Source organism: Aptenodytes forsteri, unplaced genomic scaffold (genome assembly GCF_000699145.1).
Source record: "Aptenodytes forsteri isolate BGI_AS27 unplaced genomic scaffold, ASM69914v1 Scaffold94, whole genome shotgun sequence".
In the NCBI taxonomy this organism is placed as follows: Eukaryota; Metazoa; Chordata; class Aves; order Sphenisciformes; family Spheniscidae; genus Aptenodytes; species Aptenodytes forsteri.
The window spans coordinates 8,422,211-8,439,816 of NW_008795017.1; the positions used below are offsets into that span (position 1 = coordinate 8,422,211).

At 35.1% G+C, this 17,606-nt stretch overlaps 1 protein-coding gene across 1 annotated transcript in view; it reads left to right on the forward strand.

The window, feature by feature from the left end:
- Positions 1 to 202: 202 nt before the first annotated feature.
- PXDN (peroxidasin) overlaps positions 203 to 17,606 on the forward strand; it is a 70,383-nt gene continuing 52,979 nt past the window's right edge. Inside the window, exons 1-3 of the mRNA XM_009275628.1 lie at positions 203 to 219; positions 9,250 to 9,321; positions 10,952 to 11,023. Of these exons, the coding sequence (XP_009273903.1) occupies positions 203 to 219; positions 9,250 to 9,321; positions 10,952 to 11,023 (161 nt within the window). The remainder of the gene's footprint in view (positions 220 to 9,249; positions 9,322 to 10,951; positions 11,024 to 17,606) is intronic.

The following is a 17,606-nucleotide window of genomic DNA, read 5'->3' on the forward strand; positions in this document are numbered from 1 at the left end:
TTAAAACAAATCCTTAGCTCTTGGAGAAGGCTATATCATAATCTCTCCATTCACCAAAGCTGTACCTGATAAATATATTTTTTAAGACTTACAAACTCGAGGTCCCTTTCAACAAATCTTACATATTTGTGCAAATCAGGTATTTTTTTTTAATTAGATATTGATAGATCATCCAGATTTAATTCTTTATATTTTCGTAAGCATGGTTTTATGGTCAAGGTGAGTACTGCCAAATGTTCTGCATCCTGTTCTACAGATTTCAATACTTTTGTGGTCCTACCATTTACTTTTGTTACAAAAATTATGGTATACTAAATATTATTGACTATGATACCCACTAACGATGTAAGAATTATGTTTTAGTTTCCCATCTAAAAATGCAGTGGCTTTATTTTATGTGCTGAGTGCTGATGTACAGATAATAAAAATCTCTCAATGTAAATTAGAGAAAATCACATATTGTATGTAGTAATTAGACTGGGGAAGAATTCATCCAGAAAATGAATTGCCAAGAAAAAGGAGAATGATGTAATTTCGTTTGTAAAATAATCACTAGGGCTAAATCTTAAAACCAGGCAAAAAAAAAAAAAATCTTGGTTCCTCTGGTATTCTAGAAAATGTTATGCTGCTAGCAGTGAGGATTACTATAAGTAGTGCTATAGCTGAAAGTGGGGTTTGGTTTTATTTTTTTAAAGTGGTGGCCTTCTCTTTGTTTGTTCAACAAAGTGACACATTTTTTTACAGGGCTGCAGTTAAAGCAGCATTAAAGTGCCATTGACATCATCCAGTTACTGCACAGACTTGATTATATAACCTCTTTTGTGCAATTTTCATGCTCTGCTCTGTTTGAATGTTTTTACTATGCTGATGGCTGTTTTTCATTTCCTGCTGGGATGACCTTGAATAAAAAAAGAATAAGAATAAAGTAGACATAAGCAATGTAGTCTTGCTGGCATTTGCAGATCTTTTGTTCTGTGTTGAGAAACATAGTAGTTTGGCATTTATGGTATAGGTTATTTCTGCTGGGTAGTAATTAATCTTCAACGGTTAGAAAAAATTAATGTTTTTCTCTTATTTTGTTCTTTTGAATTTGCCAATGGCAAGGTGATCCAGTTATGACAATTCCTACCTCATTAAAACATCTGAAGAGAGCTTAACAAATGATACATATAATGGTCATTCTTTAACTTAGATTATTAATTTAACCTGTTAAATCTAATAGATCTACGACTCTATTAAATTGCTCCCTCTTTTTTTAAAGGAAGAGAATATTAACTAGTTTACACTTTTTTCCAGATTCAGTATATATCATGCAGCTGAAGGAATTGTTATTTTTCTGTCTTGGCACTTCTTGTTGTTGCCAATCAACATTTCATAACTAGCCTTACAGATGAATAAAAGAGTACATTGTCTTTCACATCTATGTCTTTTTCAGACTTTTTGTATCTCTCAGTATCAGAGCGGTTATAACAATGAGAAATCCATCCTTTGAAAGTAGTTTGCATTATTCCTGCTGATTCTTACCAAACCAAAGCCACTGCCACCTTTTAATTTGTCAAATTAAAGTAATAAAGATTATATTACCATACAGTTCTGATTCTTAAAACCAAAGCCACTGCCACCTTTTAATTTGTCAAATTAAAGTAATAAAGATTATATTACCCCACAGTTTACAATCACATATAGAGGAAGAGTTTTAGCTTTAAATAGTTTTCACTGGAGCTTTTAAAAGTGTCTACCTTTGGGGCAGGGGGTCGGGCACGGGGCTTGTTCTTTTATGGTCCACACTTAGCATTTGAGAACCTTTCAGTTTTTAAGATACTTCAGACAATAGTATCCTTTCAGCTATTTCCATTTTGCTGCTGTGGTGATTTTGCTTTTCTGAGGAAATATCTCTGAATTTAAGTTCATGCATGTCCTAAATCAATGCTACAGTACTGGTTAACCCTTGAAACAAGGTAATGAGATAATTGCTTTCACCGCTAATAAAAAATCAAGATTTGATTTCATTGGCAAATGTTTCAGTATTTTTCTTTTTAATGAAGGTTGACAACAGAAGTCATTAATGTGTCAACATCATGTTTCAAACATCAGTGTATTATACGACTATGTTGATTTCATCCACATTGCCTTTTTCTTGTCCAAAGCTAAAAGACATATAACTATTTTCAATTTAAAGTATGAAATCAGGTGCTTTCAATATGATGGGCTAATACAAATTCATATCTTCTAAACTTGAGTTTAAATGCATTGTTCTATTTCGCCAACGGCAAATCTGATGCTTTGGCTTTGTTCTGTCTTGATAGATACTGTTTTTGGAGAAACTTGGCAGTCCTACTTTTTTTTTAATTCTTTTTGTCTGCTTGTTTCACTTAGTCTGATTTTCATGTAGTGTTTTCATGAACGTATGAATGTGATTTATAATCTATTACATCTGAGAGCAGTACACTGGAAAATAGTCCTCCAGAGCAAATTTAGTAAGTGTAAGTGTTTTAACTTATAATAAACTTACATTATTAAGTAATAATTAACTTATTATTAACTTACTAACATTATTAAGCAAAGTAACAGAATATTTTCATTTTTGGACAAGAAGAAGTTATGACAAATGCTGGGAGATTACCAAATGATTAAAGGGATCTTCTAAAGTTTGGAAATATAGGTGATGTGGAACAGCAGATCTACCTAAAACGTACTAAGTAACACATAGTCTCATGTCACAGAATTATTTGGGGCTAGTACAAGCAGTGAATGCTTGGTTAGACTAGCTACTTGTCCTCCTCAGCCTCAACAGTAAAACCAGTAACAAGTAAAGATATTATTTAAAATTTTTACTTTAATCCAAGAGGGAAATAGGATTTATAGCCTATTTTTGCATTGACTTTTATCAAAATCAGGAGGTCTATAAACAGAAGATGAAATTACACATCGTGCCTAAAATTTTCCATTTGCATATAGACTTCTCCTCTCAAGCAGTTTTTAATAATAGAACAAAAAGTGTTCAAAGCAAAGTAAGTTATCTCCCTTTAGTCTAAGATTTTGCACATATCATTATTTGGGAGGTATGTTGGTGATTCTAGCTGTTAAAGTTGGAAACTATTTCCTCATGTTATATTTTGTAAATCTTATTGTTACACCCTAGCAAATGAGCCTTCAGATTTATTTTTGCTTTCATTTCCATCCTGCAGCCAGGAAGATGGGAGATGGATAACCAAAGTTCTGAATGTTTTCAGCTGTCTTTGCTCTTATGAAATACTTCAAATAAAGTTAATGTTCTGAAAGCTTTTGGATTCAGGTTTAAGTGCACTATAATTAATTCATAGAAGGCTCTATATAGTAAAAAACTTGCATAACCTTTAAAAATGGCAAGAACAGTTGTAGTTGTGGTACTAGATTTGAAATCTTTGTAATTGCAGCATTTCTGTCCGATGTGAGTGTGACATGTGGAGTTCTTTGCTAATGCCCTGACGGTGCTTTGCATATGTACATTATGTCACAGGATAAATGTTTTTAGGTACATCATCACATTATACAATGTTTCTATATCCATGTTAGAATTGGCTAGTTACATGTGTATATATAGAGAGTGATGGCTATGAATGAAGCAGTAGTTTAAAATGTTATTTTTTGCTTTTCCTTTTTTTATTAAAGATCTTCAATGGTTTTGTGCCATGATAAATTTTTCTGACACAAATTAAAATTGAAAAAATGGAAAGTAATTTCCTATATTCTCTCTATAGCAATGAAGGGATCTCAGGGAAATCCCCCAGGTCCAGTGAAGTTGTAGGGTACCCGGTTTGCAGGCAGAGATGAGGAGGACATGGCTGGGGTGGAGCAAGCAGAGGAGAAGCTGGGTGGTTGAAGGAGGGGAGACTAATGGACACAGTTCAAATAAAGATTTTATCAGGAACAGAGTTTATTTTTGTGCAGACAAAAAGTGTCCGCAGCTCAGCTCTCGTTTGCTTTGTCACAGAAAAGAAAGCATGTGAATATTGTATTTACATATTCATATACATACATACGTCTACATCTTACAGATTTACATAAAACCTCGTTCACATAACGGCGCATAGGAAGCCTGCTGAGCAACTGTGTATGTGCACCCCGTTTGCTGCGTACTGCTTGGCACGCTTCCTGACCCACGGCTGTTCGCGGTGCTGTGGGACCCCGACTGTTCCCAGGCGCTGGAATGTGACTCTCAGGGGCGTCCAATTGCTAAATTGTCAGCGTGCTCCCTGGCACGTTCTTGGCCCACGCAGCCTCGCGCTCTGCTGAACATTTCCTGGTTGCGCTCCATGAATTAGCACAGAGCAGATGACACGGGGCCAGGAAAATAATCCTGAGAGTATTCAGTTTACTAGGCATTGTAGACATGTTGTTTTGTTTGTGTTATTCAGGGGAGACATAATGCTTCAAAGTGATGGGCTTAGCTTCTGTGGAAGTCTGTATGGCTGAAGTGTATTTTCACAACTTAAATCGTTAAGCTGTGAAGGGTTGCAAGAAGGAGGAAAATGGTAACCATTAATATTTAGGATGTTTTTGTGAACTGACAGAAAGACAAGTTTTAGTGCTTTATGTAGAAGGGAGAGTTCATTTTTGTTGTAATGACTTCTTTTTTTTACATATGGCTGTGGCTGTGTTTGAGAATGAGAGCTGAGAGAGAACACTGTTAGCAGAGTGTTTTGGGAGGTCAGGCAGAATTTCTCTGAAGGAAGATGGTTAGGAACAGGACCACAAGCTAAGAGAATTCAATACAAGAAAGCAGCAGTAGCATATTCTTCCTTAGAAGTATTATTATGTTGTCTAGGTATAATTTTAAGGAGTAAATGTTTTCACTGTGGAACACATAGTAAAGGAGACAATCTGAATTAGGAGTTAGGTGTACTAGATTTTTATTTGAAAAACTGAATGCATGACATTTAGACTTGGTTTATTATGCAAAAGTCACTATATTACCATAAAATCCCATGCCATCATAGGTGTTTGCATAATTTTTATTGGTTGTTTCATTTATTATTTAGAGCTAAGGAAGGGGAAAAATGACAGTCAGCAACTGGGGTGGACTCCCTCATACTGCTGTTTTAACCTTTTGGTGCAGTCTGGCCAGTCAGTGGAAGCCAGGCTCACTGAGCCCCGAAGCACAGCATACAGCCAGGATGCAGTCAGTTTGTAAGAGCAAAATGGGGACAACGAAAAAGGTGAAAGAGAAATGAATGGGGAGGGAACAGGCTTTTGTGAGTAAAAGGTCATGTGGCAGCATGGTTGGGCAGGAGCTAGTCTGAAAAAAAGGGACAAGAAACCTCATCATGCTGATTAACCGCATGTTACTAATGTCTTTGAAGATCTGGATTGTAATGGCCTCTCATGAGCTACCAATACTCATTTGTCAGTCTAACACAGTCCTCATTCCTGCCGTCCATTCTCCGAGGGGAAGTTTCCCTGTGCTCGGGTTGTTGTTATGCTTTTGCTCTGAGCTCTTCTCCTGTCCCCTGAAATGCAGTCGGTTCTCATAAGCTGGACATGGGGTCTGTACCATCGGAGGATGCCATTTCAAGCCTGCAAAATGGTGCTCCTGTTTAGTATGGAATATTTTTTTTCTACAATGGTACGACAGTGGTGACTGAGGCTTTTTAATTTTTTTTTTTTTTTGTCATCTAGTGAAACCTTAATTGGCTTTGAAAGAACTAGTGGCTGTCTGGTTCTTCCTGTCTCCTTGCTGTTCAGTTAATTATTTCCACTTCTCAGGGATTTATAACTTCAGGCTTGTTTGTAATCTCAGACATCTTCCAGAATATTTGCAGCCACTCCAAATTTGCCAGCATCTGCAAACTTCATAAGCTTATTTTTTTCTTCTACCAACATTGTCTTAAAATATTTAATACCTTATGGCAGATTTCTGCCCAATTCTACTTGATACAACCTTTCAGTTCAATAACTAGTCTTTGCTTATCCTCTTTTTCCCTACTAGTTGGACACTTGGTTTACAGAGATTTCCTCTAAACCATATTTCTCTGGTTTGTTTATGTGAATGGCCTGTATCAAACCCCTTAATGTATGCAGTGTATACTCTATTTTCTTTATCCACTTGGCTTATTATCCTGTTATACAAGGAAATTAAGACAGTTTGACAGAACTTCTTCTTGAGAAATCTACAGTGGTTATGACTTAACAACTTTTATCTTCCATGTACAAGAAATACCTCATGAAGTATAATTATAATAATTTAGATAACAAAAGTATAATTATATTAATTTAGATAACAAAAGAGGTGGTGTGTTCTTTATTTTGAGCAGCATTTGTGATCTGCCTCACTCTTTATTTTGGGGGGATTTTGTGCTGAAAAATTAATGAAAAAACTCCGAGTTAACACTTAGAAGTGTTACTTCCTTTGAAGAAAGAGCTCCTCTTTGAAGGAATGTACCAAAATCATAATCCTACATTTTAGTAAGATTAACATTGTTTTTTCTCCAATTTTAATGTAATTGTGGTACTAACTTTAAAGAAAACATATAATTAATCTTTATAAAATGTATTGTCATCATAGCTTTCCATGAAACATTTTACTTACAGACACCAAATGCACTGGGCTCTAGAGAAAATTTGGGTGCTGTGTTTTATTACAGATCTTTATTAATACCCTTATGCGGAATGAAAACAAATGGGTAGGATTTCAAACGTGATGTGTTATGTAGTTTTAACAACTTTATTTGAGAAGGACAATAGTGTCAGGAGTTGGAATAAAATATCACTATATGCAGCGATAGTAAAATAATATAAATTATTTTGATTGGTGTTGCTAATCCCTAGTTATCCTAGTGAGTTACTGCAGAATGGATTTGACACATCAAAAGGGTGCTCATTTTGATGCTGATTCAGAGGACTGGCTCCTCCATTGCATTCATGAAAATTACGTACTTACTTATCAGTTTTGCTTCACTGTAGGGAATAGGCTTGCTTTTCATATGGATGAATGTATATTCTTTTATATCTAATAAGACATTCTGCATTCTGTCTATGCCTACTTTGTGTAAAGATGTATTTTTAATTGTGGAACTTTAAAAATAAAATCAATTTGAGAAGTCCCATGTCGTTTAGTAGCTAAATATTGCTGGTTGTAATGGTATTTTGAGGCTTTTGAAAAATACTCAATTTTCAATATTCCATTCATGAATATTGGATTTTTGCACTTTTGATTATTTTAATCAAAATTAAAATGCTTCCTTGAAACACAATAAACTTTCAGATAATCTAGAAAGAGCTCTCAGTGAAGTGGAATGTCATGTCCAATGATGCTTACAGAGGGATCTGCTGTATCTTCTCTCAGTGCACGCTACGACATTCAATGCTTGTTTAGAAAATCTCGGCACCTGAGATTCAGTGACTCATAGGCAGCATCTCTTTCTCATCCGGGACATGTGTGTTTCGTGTGTGGTAAGTGAGTATTTCTTGTGTGAGTGATGAACAAAACGTAATGCTGTTTAGCTATAACTAAAGAAGGTGCTTTTGTAAAGAACAAATTCAAGCTATGACAATTTGTGCTTCTAAATCTGGAAATCCTCACTTCAGCTGGGAGTTGAGTAAGGGGGCTGTCTTGCATGTCTACAGGCAGTTTAACTACACATCTAAATAAGGGATAGCAGTTTGCATCCCTCATTTATTCCAGTCACTGATCAAATATTTTGGTGGAGTGTAATGCAAACAAAACCACATGTCTAATCCTTTCCTTAGAATGAACAGTAGGCCACATCGTAAAACACTTATGTAGAAAAAGTCCTTCTGAGGCCATTATTCCAGAGCTGAATAAGCCCTGATGGGCTGATTCATGAGGAATGATGCTTAAGTATGTACTTTGCAAAAGACTTCAGGCAACTATACCCCCCCATTACCTACAACCTCAGCCAGTGGGGTTATATGGGATTAGTATGCAGCTGACTTTTTGTCTGCTTTTCTGTATTTCCTTTGACTAAATACCAAATTCCAGAGAGACTTCTTAATAACATATTGCCTGTTAAAACGCAGTGCATATTTATGTTTTAATTAGGACTGGTTTTAGTGCTAAGATTGAAGTTATGATATGTTTCTGTCCTACTTTTTGAAAGCAATTGATAAGTGTGTGTTCTAGGAAGGACAGTGCAATAAGTATGATCATAGTCTTTCAGATTTTACTCACTTCCCATTTGCTTCCTTTCTGTTCGCTTGGCAGAGACTATAAGGTCCTGGTGTCTTTGGTCTGCTGCTAGGGAAGAGGACAGACCTGCTGCCCTCCTTCCTTTCCCCTGGTCCCGATCTTTCCTCACAGTACCTCTCTCACCTGTGTGGCCTCCCAGGAAGCCCATTCAGTTTGCTTTTTTCCTGGTTTTTTTTGCATGGGTTTATTGCTAGCCCAGACAAGTTGGTTAAATCAGTTTCTGAGCTGCTGAGAATACGAAAGCCAGTGTGAGCAAGCAGCAAGATGGAGCGACCTGGAGCCAGGGAAGGAAAGGAGATGGGCAGAGGTGGAAAACGCTGCTGCTTCTTTCAGCAGGAGAGAGGTGTGAGACTGGCACAGCCGTGGTGTTTCCCCACATCCGCGCGCTACTGCCACCTCACTCCCTGTCCCTGCTCGCTCTGCAGCACCTCACTTGAGAAGTTGGAGTTTCCCTCTTCTTGGAGAAGTTCTCATTAAGCTATGGATATGACAGGAAATTGAACATGGTAAAAACATATCAAAAAGTAAGACAAAATAAAATTAAGTAAGAAAATCAATAGCTTCGTGCAGCTGGATTTACAGGTTTTAAAAGCAGGCCAAAATGAGGCACTTAAGCTTCCTTACCCAAAACAGAAGAATGGAGTAGCTTAACAGTCTTGAAAGCTGTCTCTTTTTTCCTGAGCTTTTTTTCTGATCCCAGTTTTTCTGTATCTGTTTCACTGTATTATTTACAAGCAACTTTTAAAATATGAAGACAGTGCAATTTAGTGAAGTACAATTCAACATCCTGTTAAAAGATGCTTCACTGTGGAAGAGAACATCCTTCATGACCACACGTTTAACTTAGGTACAACCTTCAGCATTGACTGCTGAGGCTGGATTTGGTCAATCCTCTGCATAAACTTGTCAAACAGTGTTTGGATTTGTTTTGCCTTCTCCTTTGGTCAAAAGCTATAGTTTATGGACAGAGGCTGGTCATGGTGGTCACAAAAAAGTTCAGTTTTTCATATGAAAAAATATGTAGATTTTTTTAATAACGTTTCTTTTTCTTTATTCTACAGAGACCTAAGATTTAATAGGATTAAAGAAATCCAGCCTGGAGAGTTTAGACGGCTTAAAAATCTGAACACACTGTAAGTTCTTTTTCAACCCTAAGGCACTTTCCTCTTTTGGATTTAATAGATTAATTTGATAATGTGCCAAATTTGCTCACTTTTCACAGGTAAGTAGTCTCACAAATTTCAGCTGTAGAATTGACACAGGTGAGAGAGTGAGGTTTAGGCCCAAAGTGTTTGGGCCTAAAGCAAAACCAGGTATACGTCTGTTAAAATAAAAAGGAAATTATTTACATCCTAATGTTTTATTAACATTCTTTAATTGGAAATATGAAAAATACAGACCTTTACTATATAATTTTTTCCAAATTGTGCTAAATTACTTTGGTGGAATATCACGTAATAAATCATGGAGTTACAACAAAGCTATTCAAAGGCTCAAATATGCAAATGTGTTGCAGTTACAAAATATTTGACAAACTCTGTTTTGAACTTTCCTATTCTAATGTGCTCGCCAGGACTGCCAGAAGTTGGAGGGTTTTGTTCCTGCTGAGCTTCCTTTTACAGAGGTCTCTGTTACCATATATGTTTGTGAAGAGAAGTCCATGTTTTCTAAAAGACTTTTTACAAACCCACAATGCCAATAGTATGTGCATTATAGTTTTAACTTAGTATCTCCTTTGTCATTCCTTCAAACATGACTTTTGAACAGATGCATGCATGTTTCTCTTCTCTAGCATATTAGCAGACATGAGGAGGAATTACGATGGACAGTTGTTCTTACTTTTAAATGTACTTAATTTATGGTTGCAAATTTTACCATTTTCTAGAACACAAGTAGTGCGTGAACTGAAATAGAGTACAGTGATATCAGTGAGCTTTGGATCGTTACTATCTATTTATCCTGCAAGCACATAACAAAAATGTATTGAGACATCTTGTACTGTATATTCACACCAGAAAAAATGATAGGACTTTCCCCCAAAAGTATATTGTCCAAATTGGTGCTACCAAGACATTTTTACTAGCTATCCCTACTCCCAGTCACCTTTGATCATATCTCTGTTTGCAGTTGATCACCAGTTTTGAATTACAATTTCTGTCAGGTATCCAGCCTCAAGTTTTAACTGTTCAGATCACTGATCTGAGATCCACAAGTCCCGAATAAAGACAGGATTCATTAAGTTTGGATTCCTTTCTCTTCATAATACCACTGCATGAGAGATGAGTGCAAATCTATGAATACAGACAATTGTGTTCCTGTATGATGTGAAAGGCCCAGTACACAGAGTATCACTAAGAAACATCTCGGAAAAGTCACTTCAATGTACCTGTTAAAGACAAATTTTTGTTAATGTTGATTTTATCAGTTTCAACCCTGTGTGTTGACTTGGTACCAGGATTTTTTTTTGCTTCATCTTCATCTCAGATACCCACAAAAACCCACATAATTTCAGATTTTAGATTTTTTAAAATTTTTTATTTCTGTCTAATTTTTTTAGTTTTCTCCTGCAAGGCAGTGACTGAGCAGCTGTGTAAGCATGTCACTTTTTTTCTTCTAACAGTAACTAGGGAAAAAGCTTTTTGTTTTGTTATTGTTTTAAGTTTTCCTTTTAATGCTACATTTACACCTGCTGTTACACATTTTGGTTTTTTTCCCTACTGTTCGTGTATGTTAAAATAAACATCTCTTTATTTCTCTTTATAGGCTTCTAAACAACAATCATATCAAAAGAATACCTAGTGGGGCATTTGAAGACCTTGAAAACCTGAAATATCTGTTTGTTAAATGAACGTCATTTTTTGCATCAATATGTAATTGAACTTCTTCAATGGGAAAGTGTTTTAATCTGAGATTGTGTTTTAATCTGACTCACTATCTCAGGAGATAAACTGCTTTGAAAATCTGTGAAATGAATTTGTGGGGTGGGGGCAACTTGAATCTTTGTTTCTGTAAGTAGATGCCTTGAGATTTGCTAATATAGGGCTGTGACAGCTGTAGGCAGTAGATTTTAAACCACTTACTAGTTGCTGTTTACTATATGAGACTTAAAAGATAATTTAAAAAGGGATATGTTTAAAGGTTTAGGAGGTCACCTCTTTAAAGGTTCAGTGAAACCTTCTGACAAGTACTTTTTAACTTTGTGTTTTGAAAAGTGGTTTAAAAGCAGCTAGTCCAAGATTTGTGTTTACAGAAGCTTGTAACTTATATAAGCTTCTTAACTACTCCTAAATTGTTCACTGGATGCAGTATAAATTCATAAGAGAAAAATCAAGTCAAACACAAAATAGAAAAGTACCTATATGATTGGCTGTAAGGCCTGTGTTCAGGCAACCTGTATATTTTAAGAATAACTCCTCCCTTTTTAACAAACATACCAAGTGTGTTAATTACCCGAATAAACAAAAGACATCGAAAAATTGTTATTTTTATCTGCAAAAAAGAGTTGAATAGTAAGTTGTCATGGATTCTCAGCTTTAGTCTCTGGAGTCCACCTTATGAAGTGTCAAGTAGAAAAGTTTCACTCCGTTCTCTTGGAGGATTGATCATTGCTTGAGTGCTGTACAGAAAAAAAAATGGTCACTTTGAGATTTCATTGTTTTGGAAACAATTCAGAAATTTAATTTTCCATCTAGTTTTCAAGAATGCAGCCTGAATAGCTCTAAGGAGGTGGGAGAAGGGGGAAAAATAAAAATCACGTAAATTTGTGCAGACACATTACCCGGTTTTCCATGCTGTGTTTGGTTACATTTCATGGTCTCATTTTTATGTGTAATGTCTTTCATTAATAAAATTGTTTAAACTATATACAACTGGAGGAAAAAGAATACTGAACAGACTATCCCCAATGAATTATTAAAGTCCATGATGATTGTATTTGTTACAAGATGTGTTTGTATGGTGGATCTGGTAGTGCAGTACGTAAGGTCTACTAATTCAGGATGGCTAAGTTCATTCCATAGTCAGCAACTGTGCAGAAATACTACTTGGTTCTTATTAGTTCTTTATTTTCATATGCTTGCCTTTGCCTAGCTGTAGTAAGCCTGAGATAAAACTCAACTATGCACTCTGTTCAGTTCAATAGAAGAGTGAAAAGAAACAACTGAACTATGATTTGTTTGTTTTCATATACATGTAGTAATGTTTATCTATATCTATATTGTTGAGAGGAAGATCTTTTCCTTTTCCTCTTTTTCCCTGGAAAATTTGAATATAAAGTTCAATGTGGTAGTTCATTCAACTGCAGAGAGCTCTTCTTTAAAGCCATCCCCCGTTTTGCTAAAATAAAGTTTAAGATCTTTTTGCCTATTTCAGTGGCTGGGGGGGGAAAATTTTTTTTTTTAACGGCTGTGATATAAATGTTTAGCCTTAGACTGTACAGCCTTAAAGTTATAAAAATGCTGGTACTGGTCAGATATCAATACAGAAGGCTCAAATGTACCAAATAAATACAGTTTAGCTGTGAAAATGTTAGCTGAGTAAGTACATGCTAAGTGTATTCTATGGAACAAAGGAAACAAAATGGACTACTTTTCCCAATAGGATGAACTGAAATAGAAATTAGGGGGATGGAAACTGTATTATTTATTAAAGGTCAAAAATATTGTTCAGAATTTAATATTATATAACCAAGTCATCTGGAATATTTGAGGCTTTGAATGGCCTGATCCTATGGATATTTGCAAACCTAACTTGTATGGTCCTGTTTCATAAAATGAGATCATTAGTCCATGATGTTTTTTATGTTCTTATGACAACTGAAGTACTAGACTGCAGATGGTTCTGAAAATGTATAATTCAGTGAGTAATTTTAGAAAACGTGTCATTTCTCAGTGGCTTTGATTTAAGGAAATATAAGTACATATAAATATAAAATATATAATTATTAGTAAATATAATTATATAAGTATGTATAAAATACATGTAAATATATAGTTATATATAAAATATGTAAATATAAAACATAATACAGTATTTAAAAAAAAAGCCAGTGTCTGAGAGAGAGACGTCAAGGCCCATTCCTGTATCTCTTTTGGTCTTTTAGACAAAACTTTTTCCAGCAAGTCTCATAGAAGCCCCGGGATTTTAAAATGCATCTTTGTACTGTTTGTTTCTGAAATTGAGCTTAGAGTTTTATGAGGTATATAAGTTTTCAGAATTGTCTGTCTGGAGAACAAATTTTGACAGAGTAATAATATTTTCTCAATTTTCTGTGTATTAAAAATATTCATAATTGTAAAAGTTGGTCCTTACAGTATAAAAAGAAAATTATGCACATATGATTTTTGAATCTTATTTTTAAGGATTATTTGTTTTCTTGTTCTTTATGTAATTGAAATCTTGACAGTTCTATAAACAGTTTTGCGTGATCTTGCTGTGTTGTTTGTGGTAATAATGTCTTTGAATTCATATACTAAAAGTTGGAAAGAAACAAATGTCATTATTATTGTTTTGCTATGAAACCAAGAGGATACTTTTTCTTTCTGCCTTTCTGTCTTATTTCATATACCTTAGTGTTAGCAATATGGCTCTTTAATAAGGATCAAAAAGGCATTAGTAGCTTGGATCCCATCCATAATATAGTTTCTTTCTGCACTTCAGTGATTCTGTATGATTTTTTTGGTCTTATGTTCCCTCTTCTACAAAGGATAATGTAAACAGTCCTGTCTAAAATAAACTTCAAAAGTTGTCTTCATATGAGCAAAATAATTGGTAACTTGTTTGTAATTTGGTGCTCCTGATACAAGATGTATATGTATACATGATGTATATGGTACGCTGAACATATTTAATTGACTTCCTGTGAGTTACTCAGTTTACTGACTAGAGGTGGTAGTACAGAGAGATGAGAAAGAAAAGCTTTCCAACCTTATAATATAGATGCAGGCAGATTTGTGGAAACTTGGTAGGATAATCCTTCCTGATCCTGAAAGTCAACAGTTTATTCTCCGAGACAGAAGATAACTGGAAACTGAAGGTAGAGACATATTACAGTTTTAACATGTAGGATATTAGAAGCAGTGGAAAAAATTAGGTTAAGGTAAAAAGAAAGAATTTAGGGAGGAGATATGGAAAAATATAAAATATAGATTAGAGATTACAAAGAGCTTTCCAGATAAAGAGAAGGTACTTGATATTTATGGAGCAGTAAACTAGACGCGAGTGTGAAGGAAGTGAAGGAAATAAAAATGGAGAATGAAAATTACTTCGGCAACAGCACTGAGACATGTTCACTTAGTAAGAAATGGAGAGGTGAGGAATCAGACATGGCAACAGTGCGATAAGCAAATGATAAATGGAAATTAAGACTCTATGATATGTATTAGTTCTGGAAATATGAAAAGGGAACATGCAAGATTTGTTTTGCATTTGGTGAATGAAGTAATAATGGTAGAAGACACATTGTAGGTTTGCCAAAGTGCGGAGCTGCTCACCTCACCTTTCCAGAAATGGGATTAGGTCACGTTTCCCTCTGTGCCTTCTGCCACCATTGCTGTCATGTTACTTTTTCCTTTGAATACCTCCTATAATTCCCGATCTAATTTCTTTGCAATTCATGTTGCTGATTCTGCCAACTGTCTCTTTAATATTTCTATATAAATCTCTCTTTACTATATTCATTTACTTGCCAGGTTTTACTCTACACTGCCTGATATTGCCATTACTTTGAACCTTTTTTTCTCTTGTTCCAAACATATCTGGATCTTGCTTTCCTTAAATCACGACTTGTAATACAATCCATAAAAACCAAAAATTATCCTCATAGGGGATCTATCAAACTTTTAATTAAAACTACTTTTTTCTAATTTTCTGATAACTGTTTACCTTTTTTTTTTTTTTTTTTGTTTATTTCCCAAGTGTATGACCAGTACCTCTGGCCCCTATCAGCCTTGCTTGCATTCTTAATAGAATATATCCCTTGTCATCTTAATCCACTGTTTATTCATCGTTTAAAAAAGTCTAATGGTTCAGTTGTGTAGTAGAGCTTTTAGGTAAATCAAATGATAAGTTACTTTGTCCCTAATTATACTTTAAATCAGTTTTCTGCTAATGTGACTGGGATAAATTTTGAGATTTTTTTTTTAGCGCAGTGGTTGCAAAGTTTCACCCCTTAGGCACAGTAGTATTTTAGAAAGACATAAATATTTTTTGTGAGTGCTACTTAGTTGTATTTTGTATTGTCATCTCTCTCTTCATTAGGCAAATATATATTTTTTTAGTCTTTCTGTTAATATCCTCAAGGAAACATCTACACGACTAAATGAAAGTATGGTTAACACATCTGTCATAGAACATAGGTTTTTGTAGCCTTGGGTTGCTGGGGTTTCTCTGTGGAGGGGGGACATGATGGACTGAGGTCAGCTGAGTGTCCTGCAGCTTGAGGGTTTTCTGATCAACATGGAAAAAGATGTAGTTTAAAGTTGAATCCCAAATAAAGTCCTAACACAGTGGCTTGGTAAGCGCTCCAAAAGTGGACATGAAAGGCTGTTCCCTTCCCTGCAGTATGATGGTAAAAGTCTGCAAAACTACAAAGTCATTATCCCGGTCTTCCTCTAACCCGCCCTTGTTCTTCACTCTGCCTTACTTTGTCTGTAGAAAGTCAATAAAAGTTACATCAGTGAGTCTGGTAAAACTTTTTTTTTTTTTAAACTGGATTAATTCAAACTTCTTGTGGGTATTTGAAGAATTTTATTCGAGAGATACTTAACTGAGGTCAGTTAATAAAAGCATCTTAGTCCACTCTGGTTCACTGGTCTGATCAGAGGTTTAGCACTCAGAGGAATAAGAGTAATTTCCAAACTGCCAAGTGGAGTGTACTAAGAAAGGTAAATAACACTTCGGCTGTTCAGTCTTTGAAATTTTCTAAGGAGTGAGAAGAAATGGCACATTTAAAATTCTCACTGGAAAATAAGATAGGAATTTAATATCATACAGAGAGGAAAATTAAGGAGAGACAAAATTGTAATGACTATGAACCTCAAATAAACTGGTAAATCTGAGTCAAAACAAATATTTCAATACCCATGAAACGATATTTTTTTGCAAATGGAATAAAAACCAATTCCACATCCAAAATAAGTGTGACACTTATTCTCTCTCTTTTAAATTAGTTTTAAAGTTTTTACAGTCATTTCATATGACAGTATTTTTTTTTCCAGTTTAATTTGTTCAGAATTCTGAGCATTTGAAAAACCTCACAAATTTTTGCTTATTAGTTATTCTGTTATCGGAGGAACTCTGCTTTTTGTTCAGATGGGTGTCTGTTAATTAAGCACACCTGAGTCTCTATATATTCATGTGTTGGAATTTCAGCAAGCAATATAGTGGAAAACTAAATTTAGACTCAAGGGAAAGATACTACTCCACATTGTCCCCCGAAGTTGTTTAAAAAACCTCACAAATTTTTGCTTATTAGTTATTCTGTTATCGGAGGAACTCTGCTTTTTGTTCAGATGGGTGTCTGTTAATTAAGCACACCTGAGTCTCTATATATTCATGTGTTGGAATTTCAGCAAGCAATATAGTGGAAAACTAAATTTAGACTCAAGGGAAAGATACTACTCCACATTGTCCCCCGAAGTTGTCATGAGGTGAACATCAGATGTCTACAACTTTTTTCCTTATTAGGGCCTATTGTGAAATGTTGCCCTTTGTCGAGTCAGTGTAAAAACTGCCAGCAGAGCCAGTATTTTATGTGTTGCATCAAAAGAAGTTTGCAATATTTCCAGTAAGTTACTGAAAACTGTAGTAATAGAAAAGCCAAAACCACTACTAATAAAATGCCTGCTAATAAAGCCATTTGTGGTCCAAAGTCTCTTTATTCCTTTTTCGTAGAAATCCATGCCTGATTAACTGAATTTCAAGCCGTTTGTGAAATAATTGTGAGAAAGTTCTTACTGCGAACCTGTTCCTAACCTAACACAAAAAGAGAGTGACTGACACTGAACCCCAACAGTATTTTCATTCGCTGCCTCCATGCAGAAACTGCAGTCATCAGCTAAACTGTGTGATTTTTCTCCAACACCCTCTCACTAAACCATCCTTACTGTTAAAAGCATGATGAACGTGAGCACATACACGGATCCATCCTGATTTATTTTTATTCTGTAGAAAAGGTATAGACAGCACACGTGAACATACTGGTACACTGCATATGTTTATTCTGTTTATATTATAGAGTATCAATGGGGACCTAATGTCCATCTTATACACAGTGATAAAACAAATATACAATGCTGTTTTATGGATGCAATACCAATATTCTAACTTGTATTTTTTGGTAAATATTCAAAAGGTGACACAGGCAGAGTTATAGAAATTCTCACTGTTTGTTCTCCAAGTCCAGTAAAAAGACTAATTC